At 45.7% G+C, this 17,424-nt stretch overlaps 1 protein-coding gene across 1 annotated transcript in view; it reads right to left on the bottom strand.

The window, feature by feature from the left end:
* The window catches only part of Uspl1 (ubiquitin specific peptidase like 1), a 30,534-nt gene extending 13,692 nt beyond the window's left edge, over positions 1-16,842 (bottom strand). The window contains exons 1-5 of the mRNA XM_045154571.1: positions 16,697-16,842; positions 10,736-10,901; positions 10,086-10,214; positions 2,809-3,451; positions 255-368 (exon numbers count right to left, since the gene is read on the bottom strand). Coding sequence (XP_045010506.1) covers positions 255-368; positions 2,809-3,451; positions 10,086-10,214; positions 10,736-10,834 — 985 coding nt within the window. The 5' untranslated portion in view covers positions 10,835-10,901; positions 16,697-16,842. The remainder of the gene's footprint in view (positions 1-254; positions 369-2,808; positions 3,452-10,085; positions 10,215-10,735; positions 10,902-16,696) is intronic.
* Positions 16,843-17,424: the final 582 nt, after the last annotated feature.

Genomic DNA, 17,424 nt, shown 5'->3' with positions numbered 1-17,424 from the left:
AGTCTACTGGGGAAAAGAATTGGAGAAGCAACCAAGAACGTACCTTAGAATGCCCGTGGCTGAGTCCCGCACCTGCTCTCAAGAGACACAGCAGGCTGCACGCCTCCACGGAGCGGGCGCGCACGGCTGAGCCCGTGCTGTACACCACCTAACCAGCTTCTCGCCCCACAACCTCATCACCCCAAGTACACAAACAACGTTCTCTCCTCATGACGCACGCACAACACATGAGGTGAGCGACACAAACCACTTACCCAAAGTGCACCTCAACTGGGGCTGGAGTTTAGTAAAAACTTCGTCTCTAACTTCATTCAGACATGCCTCTATCTCTGCAAATATTTCTGAAGTTGTTCTTTTACAATGTCCACCTTTAAAAAGTTCAGAAATCACCATTTTTCATCAATGCATATCCTTCTACAGATACTTATAAGAATGAAAGTTATCAGTAGGTTCTGTGAGGATTAAAACCAGCACAAAACATAATCTTTTGCTGGGTGTGGTGGTGCATGCCTTTAATCCCAGCACTTGAGAGGGAGAGGCAGGAGGATCACCATGCGAGTGAGACTAGCCTGAGACTACACAGTGGACTCCAGGTCAGCCTGAGCTGGAGTGAGACCCTACCGTGGGGGGAGAGGAGGAAGTACAAGGCTGGAGAGACAGCTCAGCAGATAAGGCTCTTGCTTGCATAATGACCCAAGTTCAACGACCCAGTACCCAAGTCAAACCAGATGCACAAAGTGGCATATACAGCATCTGGAGATCGTCTGCAGGAGCACAAGGCCCTGAGGTGCCCATTCTCTCCCCTCTTTGCCCCTTTCTCTCTGGCTCTCAAAAATACTAAAAAAAAATACTTTTTACAATGAGCATTATCTGTAACTCTGGACTCAGATTTACAGGTTGTAAGTTTATTCTTACCCACGAGGATGCTCCTACTCATACTAGGCCCCAAGAGAAAAAGATTTACCTGCGCACGGCAGCAGCAACGTCTATGATGGTAAAAACCAACCCTTAATACCTAAGCAACCCTAGATTGAAAATATTTGGCAGGGGTTTGATTCCCCAGGACCCATGTAATCCATATGCACAAGGTGGTGTATGTGTCTGGAGTTTGTTTGCAGTAGCTAGAGGCCCTTGCATGCCCATTCTCTCTCTTTCATAAATAAATAAATAAAATATTTTAAAAGAAAAATATTTTCTGGCAGGGGGGATAGCATTTGTAATGAACATACACACTTCCTTGTATTATCTAAACATACCACAGTACATTTATATTATATATATATAATACATGTTATAAGTACATTGCATAGTATTTATATTCCATTAGGTATAAGCAATCAATGAGATGATTTTAAATATATGTGAGGTACAGCTCAGTGGTGGTGTTCTGGCCTTGGATTTGATCCCTAATGCACAAAAGCTGCACATGATTATCAACGCTGCAAGTGAGGATGAACTAGCCCATTAAGTATCAGAGTCAATATGCATGGATCCTATGAAAATACTCCACCATTTATTTTATTTTTTTACTCTTTTTTTTAAATTAAATTATTTATTTATTTATTTGAGAGCGACAGACAGAGAGAAAGACAGATAGAGGAAGAGAGAGAATGGGCGCGCCAGGGCTTCCAGCCTCTGCAAATGAACTCCAGATGCGTGCTCCTCCTTGTGCAACTGGCTAACGTGGGACCTGGGGAACCGAGCCTCGAACCGGGGTCCTTAGGCTTCACAGGCAAGCGCTTAACCGCTAAGCCATCTCTCCAGCCCCCACTCCACCATTTTATAAGAAGAACGTGAACATTTTGGTATGTGCAGGAGTTCCTACAACAAACCCCCATGGATACCAAAAACAGTATTAATGTATCTTATAAAACAGAAATACTGTACAGCAAAATCAGTGAACCAAACTGTTAAGCAGCTTTATAGATAAATTACAAATAGAAAGTAAAAGCCAGGAGTGGTTGTAGGTGCCTATAATCACAGCACTCAGATCTCTGGAGTCCTCAAGTTCAAGAAAAGCCTGAGCAAATAACAAGATCCCATCTCCTCACAGGGAGGCCAACATGGGGGAAAGGAGACAAAGGTCACAGAAGACAAAAAACACCTTTTTTCTAAAGGTTCCAAACAAATTAAATTTGCCAAAATATTGCTTAGCTATACAAACATATGTTTAGAAAAACAATTAAAAAGTAATGAAAAATTAAGGATAACAATTACATTTGTGGGAATGGGGAATGGGATGGAAGAGACATAGACACAAGTTATAGGAAATATTTTAGTTCTTGGGTTAGAAAATGAATTCCTGAGCATCCTATTTTATAAGTAAATAGGGCATAACAACAAGTCCAATTCTAGCACCTTTGAGGCAGTAAGATAAAATATCATGTATGTTATATGCAATATATGCTTACTATACAATGACCTTCTACAGATGGCAAAATCCAAGGATGCATGCAAGTTCATTATGTATACTATAAGGATGTGCAGAGAGAGGGCAGGCTTGCAGAGTTTTACTTACTACTTTATTCCACATTTCTAGAAGTCTAATAAGTTTAGATTTGACTGTGACAGACTCTAGGCTAAGACACATCAAGGCTTTCTCCCTCACTGTCAGATTTGGACAAAACCTGCTCATGCAGGCAACCGTGACACCATTAGTGCTCCTTCAACCTTCATGACACTACCCTAGCCTCCTTGTCTACTTGCACAGACTCTGCTGAAACTGCCGATGGCATCTTTTCCACATGATGCCAGACAAAATTTGCCAGTAACATCATTAAAAGTGAGAGCAAATGTGTCAATACCAACCTTTAATACTATCCAAGTGATTGCTGTAAAGGAGCTTATTTGCTTCATTATATTTTCCAAATAACCGCCAAAATATGCATTTCTCCTCGGAGCACAGTGAAGTCACGGTGTTCCTTAACCCTTCCAAGTGCACCAGAGCTGACAGGATACAGTCTAGCCAACAGAGAGACTGAGTATTCTTCCACTGGACGCACAAAGCCTGGCAAAGGGGTAAGCGTCCGCTCTCTGATGGCGCTTCTACCATCGAGCGTTCAGTGAGAGGACGTGTCTCCCCAGGCCCAGGGGCAGGGGCAGCAGCAGCAGCAGGAGCTGGATCTTCCTCCGCAGTCACGTCAACATTACCAGTGTCCAAAGTCTCATTCTGCTCCAAGAAACAAGCTGTTCTAACAGGATCCGAGTGAGCACTGCTGCCTGGGACGTCCGAGGAGCCTTCATCATGCACTTCTCCATGCCTCCTATTCCAAATCTGTTCACCCTCAGTGGCAATATGATTCCTAGGCTTTTTGGAATTTGCTAAAAGAGGTACATCCTTACAGCTATTTTCCAAAATCTTTCTTTTTTGAGGTTTCTTTGCAGTGTGGCAATCTTCCAAATCAGGAGAAATTAGATTATTAAGTGATTTAAAGCCCAAAGGATAAATGCACTAGAAAGAAAAAACAAAATCAAAAACTAGAAAAAAATTCAAAGTTCAAGTTTTACCCTTCTTGAGCTTCTGTCACATAAAACAATTTTAGCTGGGTGTGTTGGTACATGCCTTTAATATCAGCACTCAGGAGACTGTCAGGAGGATCACTGTGAGGTCAAGGCTAGCCTGGGACTAAAGAGTGAGACGCTACCTTAAAACACCACACACAGGGGCTGGACTCAGTGGTTAAGTGCTTGCCTGCAAAGCCAAGACCCACATTTGATTCCCCAGAACCCACATAAACCAGATGCACAAGGTGGCACACATGTCTCATTAAAAAGCTATTTTAAAAAACACCATATATCATTGAAAAAGAAAGCAGGGCGTGGTGGTACATGCCTTTAATACCAGCACTCAAGAGGCAGAGGTAGGAGGATTGCATTGAGTTCAAGGTACCATGAGACTATATAGTGAAGTCCAGGTCAGCCTGAGCTACAGTGAAACCCTACCTCAAAAAAAAAAAAAAATCAATACATAAATATATAAAAATAAATTAATAATAATAAAGACTATTCACATAAAATTGTATGAGGCAATTTCTACGTATGCTATACTTTGAAACGAATTCAAGAACCTATAAGGGTAGGAAAGATGGCTCAGTTGTTAAAGACACTTGCCTGCAAAGCCTAACGACCTAGGATGGATTCCCCAGTAACAACAAAAAGCCAGCTGCACAAAGTGGCACAGACATCTGGAGGCCCTGGTGTACCTGTTTTTTTCACCCTCCCCCTCTTCTCTCTCTGCATGCTAATTAATTAATTAATTAATTAATTAAAAGATCCTGTAAATTGAACACCCTCATTTAAAATATACCTTTAGGGCTGAAAAGATGGCTTAGCAGTTAAGGTGCTTGCTTGTGAAGCCTAAGGACCCAGGTTTGATTCCCGAGGACCCACATAATGGTTAAAAAAAAAAAAGCCAGATGCACGAAGCGGCACATTGCATCTGGAGTGTGTGTGCAGTGGCTGGAGGACTGGTGTGCTCACGCTCACTCTCTCTCTCTCAAATAAATAAATAAATAAAATACTTTCCTAAATAAAATAAAATATACCTTTGACTGGGGCCTGGACAATGGATGAATGGTTAAAGGCTTGCCAGCCTAGGTTCAATTCCCCAGTACCCATGTAAAGTTGAATGGGCATTTATTTGGAGCAGCACCAATACACACACTCACTCACCCTCTTATATGAAAATATGTGCAAACAAGCTGGGCATGGTGGCACACACCTTTAATCCCAACTCTCGGGTGGTGGAGGGTAACAAGATGGCTGTGAGTTTGAGGCCAGCCTGAGACTACATAGTAACTTCCAAACAAATTTCATATATGTAATTGCATATATACGTAACATATACATACTTATATACATGCACAGCCTTCTGGAGGCCGAGTAGAGTATTACAACTAGCTTCCACTTGCCGGTGTTTGGCACACTCTCCTGTTGCTGCTGTCCATCACAGTTTGCCAGGAGGTGATATCCACCCTCTGCTCAAACTATCATCTCCCCCTGCCATCATGGAGCTTCCCTCAAGTCTGTTAAGCTAAAATCAACCCTTTTCCCCCAAGCTGCTCTTGGTCAGGTGTTTCCTGCCAGCAATGTGAACCTGACTGCTACATGTGTCCTCCAGTGACTGAAGAACATGCCACCTCCTGGTCCCTCGAGCACTCAGACAGCCCAGTCCGTCCTCTGCAGGCTGGGCTGAGCCATGTCCTGGCTCTGCTGGGCCATCAGCAGGTGTGGTGCCCAGGGAAGTGGGACAAGCTCTGCCTCCTGCTGGAGTTCCAGCTCATGCTGTGAGGGGCTCAGAACTATGACTCCCTGCATACTGCCTGTTCCAGCAGATGCTGAAGGCAGTGAAGACTTTCCTGAGCACCCCAAAGAATCAAAATTATATTAAACCATGCCAGGAGTGTTGGTGCATGCCTCTAATTCCAGCACTCGGGAGACAGAGGTAGGAGGATCATGAGTTCGAAGCCAACCCGAGACTTCATAGTGAATTCAAGGTCAGCCTGAGCTAGAGTGAGACCTTCCTAATATGCAAGTAGAGGGGCAGAATACTGATGTGACACGGTCTAAGTGAAGTCAAGAGGGGATGAAAGAGAGAAGGGAGTAGAACAAGGGTTAATGAAAATAGAAGACGTTATGAATAAGCCACATGGAAACCTACTTGTTCATTAGCTAAATATTAAAAAAAGAATTTGGGGCTGGAGAGATGGTTCAGCAGTTACAGTTAAGATGCTTGCCTGCAAAACCTAATGACCTGGGTTGAATTCCCCAGTACCCATATAAAGCCAGTAGTGCATGCATCTGGAGTCCATTAGCAGTGGTTGGAGACCTAGTTTGGGCAGAAGTATTCCCGAAACATGGATAATATGCTGAGAAGCTATAAACTGTTTCGAACTTTTCATGCAGGGGTGGGATACCTTCCAGGTGTTGGTCAGGGAGATGCTAATGTCCCCACAAACACTACAGGCTACTGCCAAGACTCTTAGTTGCTCACCAGAACTAGATAGTAACTCCCTATTGCAGAAGATTCCACAAGCTTGGTCTATAGGCCACTGAGAAATCAAGCTAGAGCTTGGTATATTGCCTACATGTGTGGAAATTATAAATAAAATTTCTAAGAAGAGAACTCTTCGGAATACTAATGTGTGGTTCAAACGGGACAGGGAGTCACGATTTTCTCTTTCCCGAGTTCATCAGTACAATCTCTCTAATGTCCACTGTTATGAGTGAGCCGTCACTCAAGTTCCTAGAATCCATGCCTTCCTTGGACACAACAGTCCACCCTCTGCTACAGGAGCACGCCCCAGCCCACTTTCCCTTCTGACAGATACAACCAGCAAGCAATTATGCCAGTATTTTTACCAACTCAAATATAATAACAAACTACCACCACCACCCAAATACCCTTCTCTCTCACATTTGTTCTTCTCAACCTTCCTTCCCTGTTCACATGAATCATGCTTACCTACTTAATTTTACCCAAGTCTCCAAGAACCCTCACGCCCTCTGCCGCCTTCCTTGAGCAATACATAGCACTAGGTAAGAACACCTCCCCACCCTTCTTTGCATGAGATTTCCAGAGCACACGCTCCCTCCTGGTTTTGTCCTACCAAGCTGTCTACTTCTCAGAGTCTTGTGCCCGCTTAACCTCCCTCTTATTGATGGCTCCAGGCTCAGTCTTCAGGCTCTGTCCACACTCAAGGTCACTCAGAAGCCACAGGCTCATGACTACCATACCTTTATCTCCGTTCTCAGATTCTCTACCTGGTAGGCATGTGTATTCAATTGTACATTCCACGGGTCCCAATTGCAACTATCCTGATCTTCCTCCAAATATGGCTTTTCCCAGTCCTTCCCAGCTCAGTAATTGGCAACTAAGTTCTTTTCATTGTTTAGGCCAAACAGCTTGGAACCATCCTTGCTTCTTCTCCCATCGTGTTTCCCAATCCCTCAGCAAATCCTGTTGACATTACCTTCAAATTAAAGGAGGCCCTCGGCAGCCCCATGTTCTGTTTCCATGGGCTCCACATTCAAGGACGTGATCACTATGCAGTTAAGTCTACAATGGCTGTGTCTGTACTGAACATGTGCAGACTTTCTCGTCATTCCCTAGAGAATACAGCACACTACACAACAGTTACACTGCATTGGGTATGAGTAATCTAGAAGTGATTTCAAGGGGCAGTGGAGGGTGTACATACATTGTATGAAAATACTAAGACACTACTCCATTTTATAAGTATCCCTTATACAAAATAAAGGCAGTCCTGAAACCACTCCGCAGATACAAAGGGACAACTGTATAAACACAGCATGCCTTGCCACCTCTGCCTCTACCCTTTCCCCTAGTCTGGAGGGGAAAAACCAAGCTTGTTTCCTTTCTCCTGCATTTTCACAAGCTTTCAGCTCTTCTGTGACCAGATGCACACACAAGACATTTAGCTCCCACATCAGTAGTCACTTCTCCAGAATATACCAACTATTCTATTCTATGATTTAAACCTAATGCAATCTACCTGGACACCAAGTAATCCTGAAAGGGCTATCAAATGAGTGTTCTAAAAGCCATGCCCTCTGTAGACTGCCAACTGTCAACTCGAGGCACTACTACTGTCCTCTTAGTGAAGTGGCTACAAACTGAGGTTCGCATGACCCCTACTTGCATGCAATTAATATTCAAGAATGGCTCAAAGCAGTCAAGGAAACTCACCCCTAGTTTATTCTAAAGGGTACAATAAAAGGCACAGGTGACTAACGCGGGACATGGCACGGCACAGGGATGCTGTGGCCCTTTCACTCTACTGAGCACATCAGCCGTCATACTCCTGCCGCCTCCAGCAACCTGACTTCATCATATATGCTCTCAGCTGCCAGCACTTCATCTCCAGCAGCACCCCCATCCTGAGTAGGGCTGGAAGTTCCAAGACTCTAATCATTTGCTCTTTCTGGTGACAGACCCCAGAGCCCATCCTTAGCCTCTCTACAGACTCCTCCCTCCGTCATCCCATTCATAACTCAAAGCACTACCATTCAGAAAATGCTAGAGATTCTAGCTGTGTAATAGGAACTGGGGAAAGACAGCCTAACTCCCAGCTTCACTTCTTGCCCACTACATATTTTCCACCTAGCAGCCAGAGTGATCCTTTCAGATTATGTTACTTGTCTGCCAACATCCCTGCTATGATTTCATCTCACCCAGAATAAAAGCCAGAGATCTAATTACAGATGTCAAGACCCTAGTTCTTCCAGCCCTCTAATCTTCCTGATCCTCTTCTAGGCTGATTCTCACTGAACCATTTTTCTGCTGGTTTCACCACAGCGGCAAACACGGCAGGCGTCACAACTCTCTCAGGACCTCTCTGGTGCTTGGCACTCCTGTGCCAAGAAGACTCCGCCCTCTCTGTCTCTCCAGCCTTCAAACTTCACTTTCTCAATGAAGCCTTCCTCTTACTACTCTATACTGCAAACTGTTCCCCTGACATTCCAGTGCCCACTATTTATGTTTTTCTCCCTAACACTTTGCCCGCCCGCCCTCCCTCCCTCCCTCCCTCCCTCCCCTCCTTCCTTCCTTCTTGTTAAAATAGGACCTTTACCTAGGCTGCCCTTAAAATGGTGGTTCTTGGGGCTAGAGAGATGGTTCACAGGTTAAGGCACTTTCCTGAAAAGCCTAAGAACCTGAGTTTAATTCTCCAGTACCCAGATAAAGCCAGATGCTCAAAGTAACCCGTGCATCTGGAGTTGTTTTGCAGCAAGCTAGAGGTCCGTTGCACCCATTCTGTCAGTCTCGCTGCTTGCAAATAAACTGTATGTATTTTTTAAATGGTCATTCTCCTGCCTCAGCCTCCCAAGTACGGTGATTCTAGGAGCATGCCACTGTCCTAGATCCCAGAGAACCTTTCATCTACCTTACTTGCCTTTACATTTTTTTAAAAAAACATTTTACTTATTTACTTGAGGAGGGAAGGAGAGAGAGAGACAGGGGAAGAGGCAGAACAATAGAGAGAATGGGCATGCCAGGGCCTCCAGCCACTGCAAATGAACGCCAGATACATGTGCCACCTTGTGCATCTGGCTTACATGGGGACTGGGAACCAAACCTGGGTCCTTAAGGCTTTCAGGCAAGTGCCCTAACAGCCAAGCCATCTCTCCAGCCCTCTGCTTTTATTTTTGAGATAAGATCTTGTACTTAACCGAGAGCTAACTAATTGGGCTGGAGGGCCAGCAAGTCCTAGGAATCTTGTCTCCCCCTCCCTCGCACTGGGATCGTGTATGGTTTCATGCTGCTGTGTCCACTTAAGTGGGTGCTAGAGATCCAAACGTAGGTCCTTGGGCTCATACAGCAAACGTTTTTACTACTGAGCCATCTTCTCAGTCTCCCCAGTTGTTTTTATGAAATTACATTCAGACAATATGAACTGTACTGTACAATCGACTATGAAATGTCTTGTTTCTTTCATTTAGCAGAAATGGGGCTCTGGTTAAGATATAAATTACAAGCCGGGTGTGGTGACGCATGCCTTTAATCCAGCACTCGGGAGACAGAGGTATGTGGATCACTATGAGACCACATAGTGAATTCCAGGTCAGCCTGGGCTAGAGTAAGACCCCCCCTTGAACAACAAAAAGATATAAATAGAAGTTTAGAAAAACGTAGTAAGTGTTCGCATGTGAGGTGCACCAGTGAATGTGAAGCACTAAATCACAAGAGCAGCGTTGTCTTCCTTGACGAAGGTCTGACTGTGGACACAGGCTGCAGTTCTGCTTCAGCGTGGCACAGGCTGGGGTGGCAGGCAGACACCACCATCCCTACACCCCCTTAAAGCTTTTAGGTACACAGAACTTATCCCCGAGCATACCCGTTGCTTTTGGACAAACTACTCTTCCAAGTAAATTGGAGACTAGTAGCTAAATGTTCCCAACAAGTCGACAACAAATCATGGGCAGTAACTTGGGAATCCAAACAGAAAATAGCAAACTCAGATAATGTATCAAAAACCTAGACTCTAAAAAATACCAAGTAAAAACTGAAAGAACAGACTCAGAAGCGAAAGGCGCAAGCCTACATACTCCACGAGACTCATATTTACCTGCAGATCCTCACACAGGAGGACGGACTCTTGGAAACTAATCCGGTAAGGCTTCAGGGCCTTTAACTGTCCCTTCTCTTTACACGCAGGGCAGAGTCCATCTGGTGCTGCTTTAGCTGAATCATAGCTCTACAAGAGAAGTAAAGCAAATTATGACAGAAACACTTCTAAGTTATATCAAGCCACAAAAAGTTAACTGGAGGTATAACCAGAAAAAAATTAAAATGACAAGTCTGAACTAGAAGTGTCCTGGCAAAATTTCAGACAGCAAACAAAAACTACATGTAAGGTTTTAAACAGTTATATGCAGAAAATACTACATTAGAGCTTTAAATATTAAAATTTAAGGGTTAAAATAGCACCAATTTCACTCATAAGAAAAGGTTTTATCAACTGCCTGAGAAATATATGTGCATTACTTTCAAATAAAAGTAAACCATAAGATCCAAATAGAATAATTTCAACTTTTACATATCAACAACACAAAGAGGTAAACACATTTTAACAATCTTTCGCCATCACCGTAAGATTTCCGTGGAAGATATAGGATTTTTTTTTAATAGCATGGTAAAATTAAAACTGAATTTAAATCTCAAAAATAGGAGGAGAAAAAACAAGTTTGCACTGAGGCAAAAAATAAGTTCACTAACTTTTCCCAAGTACCCCAGCATGGGAAGTGAGGCTCTCCCTATGCCAGGCCCTGGTCCAATCACTGGCAAACCATTTCCACTCTTCAGAGAGTCCATCATTCCGAGTCATTGGCTAATTTATGTCACTTGAAACATGCCAATATCACTAAGGATTTTTCAATGAACCCTGTAAAAAAAAAGTCAACAGAAATTAAGTAAAAATCCTATTTACTCTAAAAAAGAGCTTTGCTATATTAGAGATATTAAGTACATTTGGAACTATTTGTCCCAGGATAAACATATTTTAACACCATGACCTTGACACTAAAATACCTAAATGCATTTAGATATTGAGCAAATGTATGGCGAGAGGGCACAGAACCACCACAGGACACAATTTCATAAGTCACTCGCAAGCCAATTAAACAAAGCTTGTAGCAGAAGCAGATACTGGCTAAAGCAATTACCAACTGCAGCTGGAAAAACTTATTTCAAGCATGCCAGCATTACAGTGAATGTACTTTTAAAGATCCCTGGTCTACTGCACTACTGGCAGAAATGAGAGATCAAATTTCTTCATTCTTACCATTTTCAACCACCAATAAGCTCTTCAGCGGTTGGAACTATGTTTTTAAAGTTGTAAATAATTTATATTACTTCTAGATGATCTGTACAAACGACATGTGGCGCACTTGTTGTGAGTCCAGTCTTGTGGAGCAGCATCACAGTCAGGAGTCAAAGGATGAGACGGTTGGGACCATGGCTAAGACTGCTCAGTGGGCAACGGCACTGCTGTACAAGTATGAGGACGCGAGTTCTAGCCCCAGCTCCCGCGTAAAAAGCCAGCCACAGTCACGCCTACCTCTAACCCCAGCACTGAGAGGAGGCAGAGACAGGGGACCAGTGGGGCTCCCTGGTGAGTCAGTCTAACAGAAAAAAACAGGGAGCATCAGGTTCAGGAAGATCTTCTGCCTGCGGGAGGGAAGTGGAAGCGCCTTGGCAAGTGCGCCCAAGGTCTTCCCTTGGCCTCTGTATGCACGGGACACAGGGCGCGCACATCGGCACACATATGCATACGCCTCACATGCAAAATAAAGTTAAAATTTTACAAAAGGAGTCAGGAACAGAAGTAGTACTGGATGATCCCACTCATATTGTGGTCTATGAAAATAAAAAATTATGATAGTTCTACATGAGGAAAAAAATAGGAACAGTTTAGGTGTAGATTGTATATATTTATTGTTTTTCCAGGTAGGGTCTCACTCTAGCCCAGGCTGACCTGGAACTCAGTCTGTAGTCCCAGGCTGGCCTCATACTCACAGTGATCCTCCACCTTTGCCTCCCCAAGTGCTGGCATTAAAGGTGTGTGCTATCATAACCAGCTACATATATATACAGTTTAAATACAGCAATAGCAAATATAGGGGACCTGTGAGCAGAGGCATATTTACTACCTAGCAAAAACATTGTAGCTTCCAGCATACATCTTTCCAAAACCTAAGAATCCAGGATTCTAGGTCAACTATATGGTTCATAGATTCCGTATAAAAACTAGTTACGATATTCTATCACATTCTTTCACATACAATTCAGTCAAAGGGATTTCTAAAGTAAAAAAATGCATTTGAAAACGTCAAGCCAGGTTATGGTGGCACATGCCTCTAATCCCAGTACTCCAGAGGCAGAGGCCACAGGAGCTGAAGGCCAGCCTGGGCTGCATGAGATTGTAACTCAAAAAAAAAAAAAAAAAAAAGCCGGCCATGGTGGCACATGCCTTTAATCCCAGCACTTAGGAGGATCACCATGAGTTCAAGGCCACCCTGAGACTACATAGTGAATTCCAGGTGAGCCTGGGCTAGCAAGACCCTACCTTAAAAAATAACAACAAAAAAGAAAGGAAGTGACTTTCCTACTCCTGAAGAAAGATCCCTAAGACAGGGTTTCTCAGCTACAGCGCTCACTGCAGGGCAAGGACTGGCCTGCACACTATGGGTCCACATACCACCCAACGCCCTCAGAAAGGCAAGGGCACCCCAAGGACCAGCTATAATGAAGGCCACTGCACATTGGGGACTTCATTTGAGGATCATTTCAATAGTAACTTCTTACCTCTGCTAGCTCTACTAGTAACTTAATTACTAACGGGAGCTACAAGAAGCTGCAGTCAGCTCCATGCTGCTGGGATGAACATGCAACCAGACAGAGCTTAGGGAAGGGATGTATTTCAGGCTTACAGAGCCTAGTCTTCCACCAGCAACAGTAGCAGAAGCTGGCTGGCTTTCACTGATCCAAGAAGAGAGAAACCATCAACCTGCCAGCACTCAAAACTACTCTCCACACACCTCTTGGCTGAAATCAAGGTCCACCCTCAAACAAACCACAGGGCTGGACCTCGGGATATGCCCCCAGTGCCTCCTCCAGCTGACTACTGGAGATTTAAAGCAGGAAGCTTAACTTTGTAATCAAATACACCAAGGCTATTATGGGAGACACACATTCAAACCACCCCCAGGACACAGGTTAAAAGTCAATGTTACAGAGCTCCAGAACACTAAAAGGATCAGCTACACACCTGCACATGTGAATCCAAAAATTTATCGGAAATACTGATTTTTCTAAGAATGAAATGATACTACACAAGTTACAGTCACTCTTTGGTGTGACTTAACTATGTGTAAAATATGCAGTACACCTTGCATCATTCACGACATTCATTCTCTAAGGGGAAAGTTACCGGGCGTGGTGGCACATGCCTTTAATCCCAGCACTCAGGAGGCAGAGATAGGAGCTTCTCTACAAGTTTGATGCCAGTCTGAGACTACAAAGTGAATTCCAGGTCAGCCTGGGCTAGAGTGAGATCCTATCTCAAAGGGGGGGGGGGGCGCTGGAGGGATGGGTTAGTGGTTAAGGCATTTGCCTGCAAAGCCAAAGGACCCACATTAGCCAGATGCACAAGGGGGTGCACACATCTGGAGTTCACTTGCAGTGGCTGGAGGCCCTAGCGCACCCATTCGGTCTCTTTCTCACTCTCTGTCAAATAAATAAATATTTTTAAAAAGGGGGGGGACAGGTACGGTACTGAATAAATTGTCGTTGATTAAATTTTCCATCTGTCTTAGGGATCTAAGGGCTGAAGAGATGGCAAAGCAGTTAAGGCACTTGCCTGCAAAGCCTAAGGACCAGAACCTATAGAAAGCCAGATGCAAAGGGTGGTGTCTGCACCTGGAGTTCATTTGCAATGGTTAGAGGCCTTGGTGCATACATTCTCATTCTCTCTCTGCCCCTCTCTTTCTCCAATAAGTAAATAAAATGTTAAAGTTAAAACTAAGGGATCCAGGAGCTAGTTTCAGATGGTTCCTCTTTTCAGTACAGAAATAAACCATGGAGGGCCTTTGTGATGGTTTGATTCAGGTGTCCCCCATAAACTTAGCCTAAGTGCTCTGAATGCTAGGTCCCCTGCTGATGGCAATCTGGGAATTAAAGCCTCCTAGAGGCAGTGTATTCTTGGAGGCAGGCTTATGGGTGTTATAGCCAGCTTCCTCTTGCCAGTGTTCGGCATACTCTCCTGTTGCTATTGTCCACAAGTGATGTCCACCCTCTGCTCATGCCATCATTTCCCCCTGCCATCATGGAGCTTCCCCTCAAGTCCAATAAACATTTTTCCCCCATAAGCTGCTCTTGGTTAGGTGTTTACTGCCAGCAATGCAAACCTGACTGCAACAACCTTTAATCTGCTATCCTGATACCATCACCTAACATTTTAATGGGAAAAGCCATAAGTTTGGAGAATACTGACTAGAAAACATCCCCAAAGAAAATTTATTTTAGGGTTGGAGAGATGGCTTAGCAGTTAATGTGCTTGCCTGTTAAGTCTAAAAACCCAGGTTCAATTGCCCAGTACCCACATAAAGCCAGATGCACAAGGTGGCACACGCAGTGGCTGGAGGCCCTGGTACTCCCATTTTCTCTCTACTTAATAAAAATAAGGTATTTTTCAAGATGAAGGGCTGCAGACATGGCTTAGCAGTTAAGCCATTTGCCTGCAAAGCCAAAGAACCAAGGTTCAATTCTCCAGGACCCACATAAGCCAGGTGTACAAGATGGCGCAAGCATCTGAAGTTTGTTTGCAGTGGCTAGATGCCCTGGTGTGCCCATTCTCTATCTGCTTCTCTTTCTGCTTCTTTCTCTCCCTCTCAATAAGTAAAAAATAATTAAAAAAAATTAAAAGTGAAAAGGAAAATTGCTTTAAAAATGTATCAAGGGCCGGAGAGATGGGTTAGCGGTTAGGGGCTTGCCAGTGAAGCCTAAGGACCTGGTTCGAGGCTCGATTCCCCAGGAACCATGTTAGCTAGATGCACAAGGGGGCACATGCATCTGGAGTTCGTTTGCAGTGGCTGGATGGCTGGAGGCCCTGGCATGCCCATTCATTCTCTCTGTCTTTCTCTCTGCCTCTTTCTCTCTCTCTCTACCTCTTTTTCTCTCTGTCGCTCTCAAATAAATAAAAGCCAAAGCCGGGCGTGGTGGCACACACATTTAATCCCAGCACTTGGGAGGCAGAGGTAGGAAGATTGCCATGAGTTCAAGGCCACCATGAGATGACAGAGTTAATTCCAGGTCAGCCTGGACCAGAGTGAGACCCTACCTCGAAAAATGAAAAAAATAAAAATAAAATAAAAAATATTTTTAAAAAATGCAGCAAGGTAGGCTCTCCATGTCTTTTTTAAGGTACGATTCACTTTGTATTATATACAAAATCGTGGGGTGGTTCTTAAAATTCATTTTGTCCAGAAATAGCGACATTCATTATCCTCCTTCAAAAGTAACCCGACCCTCCTCCCTGTGTCTTATGTAAGTTTTGGCCCTTGAGTCTTCCAAACAGGCAAGAAAGTGGTTTTGTTGTTGTTGTTTGGTTTTGGTTATTTTTCCAGACACGGTGTCATTCAAGCCCAGACACACCTGAAACTCACCCTGTAGCCCCAGACTGGCCTCAAACTCAAGGAGAGCTTCCAGCTGGCCATGTGCTAGGATTAAAGGCGTAGGGCACCACCGTCCTTATCAACTCTCCTTTCCCACTTCTTCAAGAAGTAAAACCAAGCCGGGCGTGGCGGATGCACGCCTTTAATCCCAGTACTAAGAAGGCAGAGGTAGGAGGAATGCCGTGAGTTCGAAGCCACCCTGAGACTACATAGTGAATTCCAGGTCATCCTGGGTTAGAAGAGTGAGACCCTACGTCGAAAAACCAAAAAAAAAAAAAAAAATCATTTTTTTGTGGCATTCATTAGAGACTCTTCTAACTCCTTTACTCTTTCCATATCACGAACAAAACGGCATGCGTCTCTTTTTTTTAATTCACTGCGCGTCTTCAAATCACCTACTATCCAATCCAACCCGATCATAGGAAAAGTGCATGCAAACAGCTCAACGAGACTTTAAGATGACATAAGCCAGAACCATGCACAGCGAAGCTAACCAAGTTCTGCAGGCTTGTCTTCCTCCACATCGTCCCCCCGCCGCTCCCCCGGTATCTTTCGGCTCACATCCCACTTGCAGTCCCTTCTGCAAGCAACTGACATTCTACAGGTCGTAACGGTACCTGCCAGTGCAGAACAGCACCGGTTACCCCGGCCACCGCGGGAGGCGGGCGACTGATTCAAAGGCAATTCACCGCCCAGTGTGCCTAACGTGGAAAACCTGCACAAGGGCCTCGTTCGCGTCCGCGCCGGCCCTCGGGGACAAGGTGGGGGGGGGGGATCTCGCACGTTCCCGGTCAGAGCGAGGCGAGGCCACCGATGCACGAGGCCGGCCCGCGGCGCCCCGGGAACCCCGCCGGCCCCGGCAACAAAACTCTGGTTTCTGTTCAGCGTTTACCTCTCGGGGGTACGTGCAGCACGACTGCTCCCCAATCACTAGCCCGCCTTTCCCCCCCCCTTCTCCATCCCTTTTCTAACCCCTCAAGGAAATGGACTCCCTCTTCTCTCTTACCTTCTCGGGACACACTCCTCCGTCCCCGGTCGGGCCGAACTCCCGTTCCAGGTTGAGCTTCCACCCGACTCGGCTCGCAACGTTCAACCCACGTTCCGCTCCGATTAAGCCGCCGCCTCCTCCGCCGCGTTTCCGCTAGGAAAACAATTTCCGGTTTGAGTCCGACCGTAAAAAGAGTCCCCCTTACCACCACCACCACCACCACCCTGAGGTCCTTCCCTGCTAAACGCGCCGGGGCTGGAAAGGACGCACCTCGGGAAGGTGGAAAGGGGGAAAGGTGAGGCGGGAGCACTTCCGGCCGGGCTCCGCAGAGGCGTGGCCCGCAGGCGCCCTGGCAGCCGCAGCCGCAGTGGGAAGCTGCGGCGACTTGTTCCGGGCGGGGCGGGTGCCTGCCGAGCTTGGGCGCGTGTGGAGTGGGCTGGGCTTGGGGGGTGGGGTGGGGAAGTGGGGAGGGGAAAGGTTCTGGAAGATGCTGGAAAGCGCTGGAGTGGCGCGGGAAGGGAGGAGAGGGGTGGGGATGACGCCGGCGGCCAGGGGGTGGGGCGTGATTAAAACTAGTGCGCGGCGCTCTGCGGAGGGATTATGCTGTCCGCGGGACGTGGACGCAGCCCCGGCCGGGCGCCTCCCGGGGTGACCCTCCGAGTGACCCTGCGGCCCTGGGCAGGGCGGGGAGCCTGGGCTCGGGCCTGCCCCGCCGGGCCGCGCCGGGCCGCCCCGCGTAGGCCGCC

The sequence above is a fragment of the Jaculus jaculus genome, chromosome 7 (assembly GCF_020740685.1).
Source record: "Jaculus jaculus isolate mJacJac1 chromosome 7, mJacJac1.mat.Y.cur, whole genome shotgun sequence".
Taxonomy (NCBI): domain Eukaryota; kingdom Metazoa; phylum Chordata; class Mammalia; order Rodentia; family Dipodidae; genus Jaculus; species Jaculus jaculus.
The sequence above is the reverse complement of the archived record's forward strand: the minus strand, read 5'-3'. Positions and strand labels throughout refer to the sequence as shown.